Below are 8297 nucleotides of genomic sequence, written 5' to 3'. Positions count from 1 at the left end.
CCTGAGCCGAAGGCAGATGCTTAACCGACTGAGCCACCCAGGCGCCCTGAGAGATGTTTTCCTGCTTTACAGCTGAGGAAGCTAAGGCTGGTGATTGGCACAGGAATGTAAACAAATATAAAGAGAAATGAATAGTGAGCATGGTTCTGATGAAAATCAACTGGGGGGGATGTAATAGGGAGTGACTGGGGGGCTGGGAGGGACACTATTAGACCAGGTGGCCAGGAATCTGGGATGGCTTCTGAGGGGGTGATATTTGAGCTGAGCTGAGCTCTCAGAGTCAATAAGGACACAGACACATAACCTGTAGATTCTGAGTGCCATCAAGTAGAATATTTCCTATATATGATGTCTTATGTCTGTCCTGTCCAATATGGTAGCCACTGGCCATGTGGCGCTCTTGAGCATTTCAAATGTAACTGGTGTGGTTGAAGAACTGAATTTATTTCATTTCAATTAGTTTAAATTTAAATATCCACATGTAGCTAGTGGCTACCAATTTGAGCAGCACAGAACTAGATAAAGAACTGTGTCTGGAGAATGGGTCCACGAGTCTGGAACAGAGTGTGTGAAGGGGACAGGTAGGAGATGGGGCCAAAGGGGCTCGCAAGAGTCCAATGAGAGAGTCCTGCAAACTTTGAATTTGAGAGTGGTTAGGCTCTGGGTTGTATTTAAAGCCATAGAGGCACCCAGTAAATACATGTTGGAAGGATGGATGGATGGATGGATGGATGGATGGATGGATGGATGGATACATACATACTTACTGCCTAGGTAGATGTGTAGGTCAGTCTCATCCCTATTCCTGAAATCCATCCCCACGGTGGGATGAGGAAATGCAGGTGGGGAGAAAGTCAGGCTTCCGCTTACCCATCAGAAGCTTCCTTGTTCCATGAACTCTGAACCCCCGACGGAGTTAGCACTGGTGCGGAAAAGGACTTCATCATCTCTTTGCCCTGACTCATCTCCATTACATGGAAGATGGCAACTCCTAGAGGCCAACAAGTGAATCATCAGTTCCTGGTCATCCAGAGCAAAATTCTGACCCTCTCCCCAAGCCCAGTGCCTCCTCCTTCCCCGCCCCGGACCCCAATTTCCTAACATTTTCTCTTCTTCACCAGGCGTCTCTCAGGAATATCCCAAGATTCTCAATGGCACCAATGGGACCAGCAGATTTCTGCCGGGTCGCTACACCTGCCGCCCCCACTCTCAGCCCTGGCAGGCAGCCCTGCTAGTTCAAGGGCGGCTGCTCTGTGGGGGAGTCCTGGTCCACCCCAGATGGGTCCTCACTGCAGCACACTGTCTGAAGGAGTATGTGGGGGTCAGGGCAGCATGAGGGTAGGGACGAAAATGGGACTGGCGTGGTGGGAGAGTGGAGCTAGATTGAGATGAGGTTGGAGTTGGGGCTGGGGTTGGAAGGGGATTGGAGTTGAAGCGTGGAAGATGTTTGGAGAGGAGGAAAGTGGTGGAGATGGGCTTATCCTCTCTAATCACCTCCTTCCTGCACCCACAGCGCGTACAGAGTTTACCTGGGCAAGCATGCCCTGGGGCGCTCGGAGGCCGGAGAGCAGGTGAGGGAGGTAGTCCGCTCTATCCCCCACCCTCAATACCAGAGCAGCCCCACCCACCTGAACCATGACCACGACATCATGCTTCTGGAGCTGCAGTTCCCAGTCCAGCCCACGAACCACATCCGTGTCCTGCCTCTCTCCCACAACGACCGTCTCCCCGCTGGTACCTGCTGTCGGGTGTCTGGCTGGGGCACCACCACCAGCCCCCAGGGTAGGCACCCTCACAGGTGGCCTGAGGTATCAGTGGCTGGGAAAACTGGGGCAGAAACAGGAGGGAAGGTTGGAGGAGGATTCCTTTATATATATAAATAACCGAAGATGTATAGTTAAATGTTATGTATCACATATGTGTGTGTTATATATATATCCTTCATATAAATATATAAATTTATAAATATATAAAGTTATAGATGTCACATATATCCTTTATATAAATGTCTATTTATATAGTTATATGTCATAGATTATGTAGTTATAGATACTTTAAAATATATTTAAATTTATAAATATGTATAAAGTTATATATATATCTTATGTAAATGTACATAGAGTTGTAAAGTTATATTATATATAATGTTATAGATCAAATATATAAACTTATATATTCTTTATATAAATATATAAATTAAAAAACAAATATGGTAGCATATGCTATATATCACATGTATATTTATATAAATATACATCACTATACATTTGTATATGCAGATTATATAGATTGATTTTTCTAAATCATAAATTCTATATTTAGATATGTTTGAATATAAATTATGTATTATATAAGTTATACATTTTAATACATATTTAAATAAATATGTAACATAAATTTGATATTGGCAGGTATGTATTTGTTAAACATAAGGAAGTGGAGGTGTATCCTTTGTGTATAAATTACATGTGCATGAATAGAAAGTTGATCCTTATAGCAGCAAGGGCCCTTTGCATCTTCTTCGTGGTGCCCAGGCTTCCTTCCATCTCATTCCCTCTTCCTCCCTGACTTGCCATCTCTCTTCCTTGTTTTCCCCATCCCCAGTCCTCTGTCTCTCACCATCTCCCACCATCCCTCTCCTCGGCTCCCTCCCTTTTATGGTTCTTCCTTCCCAATCTTGTGCATTCTTTCCATCTTCCCCTCCACTTCCGTCCTGTTTCTCTCCACACCTGCTTCCTCCATCACTTTCCCCAGATACATGTCCCATCTCTTCCCCATCTTCCCCCTTCCATCCGTTTTCTACCGACTGTCCTGTTTAACTCCCACCCCATAGCCTGTCCTAGACAGACATCCTTAGACCCTCCTCTCTCTCCTTCCCAGTGAGTTACCCCCAAACCTTACAATGTACCAACATCCAGCTACGCTCAGATGAGGAGTGTCGTCAAGTCTACCCGGGGAAGATCACACCCAACATGCTTTGTGCCGGCACAGAGGAGGGTGGCAAGGACTCCTGCGAGGTGAGAACAAGGGGGTGGTGGGATGCTGTGGGCCACGATGAGAAGCAAGGATGGAGGTGGGGACAGATGCTGGGGGGGAAGGACTTGCTTCTAGCCTTGAAGGAAGCAGTCTTTTAAAATGACATGTCCCCTAGCATAGAGGGTCAAGATAAAAAGAGAGTACCCATGGCTGTAGAATATAATTCACCGTAAGCCTTAGCTTTGACTGACAGTGGCGGCCCAGATCCCTGTGTTGAGATTCATAAAAGTTAGCGTTCTTTCGGACGCAAGTGACAGAAACCCAACTCCAACCAGCTTAAGCAAGACACACTGGCTTTTGTAACTACAAAGTCCAGGGGTATCTTGCTTCAGGCACAGATGGATCCAGGTGCACAAATAATATGTTTAGGACTCTGTCTCCTTTCAACTCTGCTCTTCTCTCTTCTGTTTTTGTCTTCATTCTCAATTAAGCTTTCCCATGCAATAGCAAGATGGCCCCAGCAGCTTTGGGCTTACATCCCACCCTCCTAAGCAACTTGACTAAAAAGAGTTTTCCAGTTGTTTACATAAACATCTTGAGTGTGAGTCTCACTAGTCTGACTTAGGTCATGTGTCCTGGACCATCACTCTGGCCAGAGCTGTGGGATTCTCTGATGGACCAAGTCTGTCATGGGACTGACTATGGGGGCCAGGAAGGGGCAGGGATAAGCAAGGATTGAGGGAAAGAGAGGGGACTTTGCCCAAAAAAAGAAAATCAGGAGGCAGTTACCAAAATAAGGGGAAATAATACTACATGGGCAAAAACCTCCACAAACACAAGAAACAAAACCTATGTTCAATAGGGGAGGCTTCTGAGATTGAGTTTTGGTTCAGTGGGAAAGAGCAGTGAATGAATTAATGATGTGTGCCTCGATTAATCAGTGACGTCTGTCTTGGGTCCGGGGGGGAGAAGTGGAAATAGACGTGTGGCATACCCTAACCAGATGTGGATGGGTTTACTCAGTAGTGAGATGGCTCCAGGGAACCATAAAAGCACAGCAGAGTTGGGGGGTGGGGGGAGGCAGTGCCAGAGAACTGGGAGTGGGCGTTCAGGTAAGGTGTCACCACTCTAACGAGACTGAGGAGCAGAGAAAAATGTGGAGAGAGAAGTCTTACTCTTGGTCTCCACGTGCACCCAGCTCCATCTTTCCCTTTGTGTCTCTTTTGTTTATCTTCTTGTCTTCCTGTTTCTCATTCTCTCTGTGTGCCTGTCTTTCTTTGTCTCTGCCTCTGAGTGTGTCTCTCTCTATTTTTCACTCTCTCCCGCATGTCCCAGGGACATGTCCCAGCCTGTGCCCTTGGCTCCACCAAGGACCCCACCTCTCTCTCTTCCCCCACTCAGGGCGACTCCGGGGGCCCCCTGGTCTGTAATGGAACACTCCATGGCATCATCTCCTGGGGAGACTTCCCATGCGGTCAGCCAAACCGGCCTGGTGTCTACACTCGAGTCTCTCAGTATGTTCTGTGGATCCAAGACACAATTCGAAAACATAAAACCCAGGACCAGAAATGGACAAAGGGCCCACAATAAAAGCCTGGCTGGCTCACCTGCCTCCTTCCTCCCTCTGTGCCCTCCTCACTCCGTTTGTCCAGTTAGCCCAGCCCATCTTGGCCCCTCCCAAAGTTCTACTTGAACCAGTGATCCGTGTTCTCAGTGTGTCTGATCCTAGCTGACGTTTCGTGTTTCAAAAGCATTCAGTCACTTCCAATATTATGGTCTCCCAGATACTGCATCCCGAAACACCTTGGTACCCTGAACGTTCCAAGCCGGACAACATTCCAGGACTCCCACTGTTTCAACATAATCGCTGATAGCCATCTGAATGTTCTGTCTGTGGAACACTAAATACACCCATTGGCCCATCTCAACAATATTCTATGTCCCGTGAATGGAACTTCCTTGACAACATCCTATACCCCTTCAAATATTTATTTATTGCCAACATTCCAGACACTTCTGTGTTTGGTGCTCAAGAAAGTTCTAGACTCCTGTGATATTTCATCCTGAAAATATTATCTTGTGCCCAGAATCTGCCCCAACAATATTCTAGGCACATCTGAATGATTAATCACATCACAGCTAATATTGAATCCTCATAAAGGTTCATTCTCACGTAGTTTGGGGTCTCCCAAGTGTCCCTTCTCTACCTACATCCCACGTTTTGCCAGTATTCCCTGTCTCTGAATCCCTATGCCCACTAAAGGTCACTAGCACACTAGATTAGCATTCTGGGGTTCAGTACCCAGAGGGGCCTCCATGCCTAGACCCTATTATCTGCCAAGTATTCTGTCTTTTTATCTCCCCCACAAGCATCTTTGTTCAGTGACCCCAAATGCAGTGGTTAAATGCTCAAGCCACCGTGTCCTTGCTTTGAACAAAACATAGAACTCACTGCCCCTCTATTTTTTCATCTGTAAGTGGGGATCATCATTGCTCCTCATAGCACTGTTATGATTTTTTATTTATTTTTTAAAATTTTATTATGTTATGTTAGTCACCATACAATGCATCATTATTTTTTTTTAAAGATTTTATTTATTTATTTGACAGAGAGAGAGAGAGCACAGATAGAGTGGCAGGTGGAGGGAGAGGGAGAAGCAGGCTCTCCACTGAGCAGTGAGCCCGATGTGGGGCTCGATCCCAGGGCCCTGGGATCATGACCTGAGCTGAAGGCAGACGCTTAACCGACTGAGCCACTCAGGCGCCCCTGCATCATTATTTTTTGATGTAGTGATCCACAATTGTTTTCATATAACACCCAGTGCTCCATGCGGTACGTGCACTCCTTAATACCCATCACCGGGCTAACCCATCCTCCCACCCCCCTCCCCTCTAAAACCCTCAGTTTGTTTCTCAGAGTCCATAGTCTCTCATGGTTCATCTCCCTCCGATTTCCCCCTCTTCATTTTTCCCTTATGATTAATGTTAAGCACTTCCATTATTATTATTCGCATGGTTCTCTATAGAACATCATCTTAGGGTGTCAACAACAACCCCTCAAATTTGCAGTGTCCTCAAAGTGTTCCATTTGGGGTTCCTGGCTGGCTCAGTTGGTAGAGCATGCAACTCTTGATCTCAGGGTCCTGAGTTCAAACCCCACTCTGGGCATAGAGCTTACTTAAAACAAAACGATAAAAAAAGAAGTTACTTTTTTCAGCATTTGTTCAATGCTGACCATCTGCAGGCACCCTCCTGGGTGTTGGTAAATACAACTTTATTTATTTAGCAAATATTGGCACTTATCACAAGCCAGGCACTGTTGCGGGCACAGCTGATAAACAGTGAATTAGATAAAACTTCTGCCCTGTAGAGCTTGTGTTCTTTGCAAGGAGACACAATTACAAAAAAAGAATAAGGAGATAGACTAAAGTGGCAATGTGAACCATGGCAAAAAAGCAGAGACAAAGGATAAGGAATGTTGGGTTGGGAGAGTGAGTGGAGTTGCTATTTTATTTTTTTATGTAAGTTCTATGCCCAACGTGATGCTTGTACTCATGACCCTGAGATCAAGTCACATGTTCCACCGCCTGAGCCACCCAGGTGCCCCGGAGTTGCTATTTTTTATTTTTTTTAAAGATTTTATTTATTTATTTAACAGAGACACACAGCAAGAGAGGGAACACAAGCCGGGGGAGTGGGAGAGGGAGAAGCAGGCTTCCCGCCGAGCAGGGAGCCCGATGTGGGGCTCGATCCCAGGACCCTGGGATCATGACCCCAGCTGAAGGCAGATGCTTAATGACTGAGCCACCCAGGCGCCCCCAGAGTTGCTATTTTAAATAGGATGGTCTGGGGAAGAGCCCTGAGATGGTGACATTAAAAACAAAATAAAACAATGAAAGGATGGAGGGAGAGAGCCAAGTGCACATCTGGGGAGCAGCGCCCCATGTAGAAAATACAAGTACAAAGGCCCTGTGGCAGAAGCCAGCCTGGTGCACCTGAAGATTGGGAAGATGGTGAAGAGGTTGGTGTGGAAGTGACTGCACTTCAAGAGCTCAGGCAGGAGGTGAAAGTTCTTGGACCAGGTGATGTTCTCAGGGGAGTTAAGGAGGCAGATTCTGGATCTGCTTGAAGAGATTGTTGAACAGTATCTGCTGACATCAGGTGAAGAAGCCAAGGAGACCTCAATGCTTTGGCCTGAGCAACCGTATACTAAATGGAGCTGCCATTTACTAAATTTGGGGAAATTTTGGAAGGAAGAGATTTGCAGAGGAATACTGGGAGTTTTTGTTTTGAACTGTTTATTAGTCAAGTGGCAATAAACTCTGTCCTCAGGGGATTTACAGAAAATTAACAACTAAACTAAATAACTGCAAATTGTGATGATTTCTATGTGATAATAAATGTAATCCATGAAGCATCTAAACAGGGTTCTGTGTTAGAAAATTAGAGGGGAGGCTGTTTTCCACAGGTAGTCAGCAAGGGCTTCTTGGAGGAGGTGGCATTTGGCTGAAGACCTAAAAAGTGAGAGGGATCCATACTGTGCAAAGAACAGAAGGAGGGAGCCATCGTCTTTCAGTGTCCACCATCCCTGTTTCCTATCGGGGAGACTAGTTTAGTGTTTAAAAGCACAGGGGGTGGGGGCTCCTGGCTGCCTCATTAGGCAGAGCCTGAGACTCTTTTTTTTTTTTTTTTAAAGATTTTATTTATTTATTTGACAGAGAGAGACACAGCGAGAGAGGGAACACAAGCAGGGGGAGTGGGAGAGGGAGAAGCAGGCTCCCCGCGGAGCAGGGAGCCCGATGCAGGACTCGATCCCAGGACCCCGGGACCATGACCTGAGCCGAAGGCAGTCGCTCAACCAACTGAGGCACCCAGGCGCCCAGAGCCTGAGACTCTTGATCTTGAGGTTGTGAGTTCAAACTCCATGTTGGATGTACAGATTACTTAAAAATAAATAAAAATGAATAAATAAAAGCACAGAGATTGGAGTCTGAAGGATCTGGTTTTGGATGGAAGAATCTTTATCTTTTGCGAGTATCTGTTTCCTCCTCTGGTACTAACAGGACCTACTGCTCAGGGTTGTTAAAAGATTGACATTTAGGGGCGCCTGGGTGGCTCAGTCGTTAAGCGTCTGCCTTCGGCTCAGGTCATGATCCCAGGGTTCTGGGATCGAGTCCCACATTGGGCTCCCTGCTCGGCGGGAAGCCTGCTTCTCCCTCTCCCACTCCCCCTGCTTGTGTTCCCTCTCTCGCTGTGTCTCTGTCAAATAAATAAATAAAATCTTAAAAAAAAAAAAAAGATTGACATTTAAAGTCTGCACT

General features: G+C 46.2%; 1 protein-coding gene across 2 annotated transcripts in view; it reads left to right on the top strand.

Annotated features, from left to right (window-relative positions):
• The window catches only part of KLK13 (kallikrein related peptidase 13), an 8647-nt gene extending 3140 nt beyond the window's left edge, over nucleotides 1-5507 (top strand). For both annotated transcript variants that reach the window (XM_034987104.1, XM_034987103.1), the window contains exons 3-6: nucleotides 1122-1311; nucleotides 1514-1782; nucleotides 2881-3017; nucleotides 4378-5507. In XM_034987104.1, coding sequence (XP_034842995.1) covers nucleotides 1122-1311; nucleotides 1514-1782; nucleotides 2881-3017; nucleotides 4378-4566 — 785 coding nt within the window. In that variant the 3' untranslated portion in view covers nucleotides 4567-5507. The remainder of the gene's footprint in view (nucleotides 1-1121; nucleotides 1312-1513; nucleotides 1783-2880; nucleotides 3018-4377) is intronic.
• Nucleotides 5508-8297: the final 2790 nt, after the last annotated feature.

This window comes from Mirounga leonina, unplaced genomic scaffold (genome assembly GCF_011800145.1).
Source record: "Mirounga leonina isolate KUSES-001 unplaced genomic scaffold, KU_Mleo_1.0 Mir_376, whole genome shotgun sequence".
NCBI classification, from domain to species: Eukaryota; Metazoa; Chordata; class Mammalia; order Carnivora; family Phocidae; genus Mirounga; species Mirounga leonina.
Note: the sequence above shows the minus strand (reverse complement) of the source record. Positions and strands in the feature narration are given on the sequence as shown.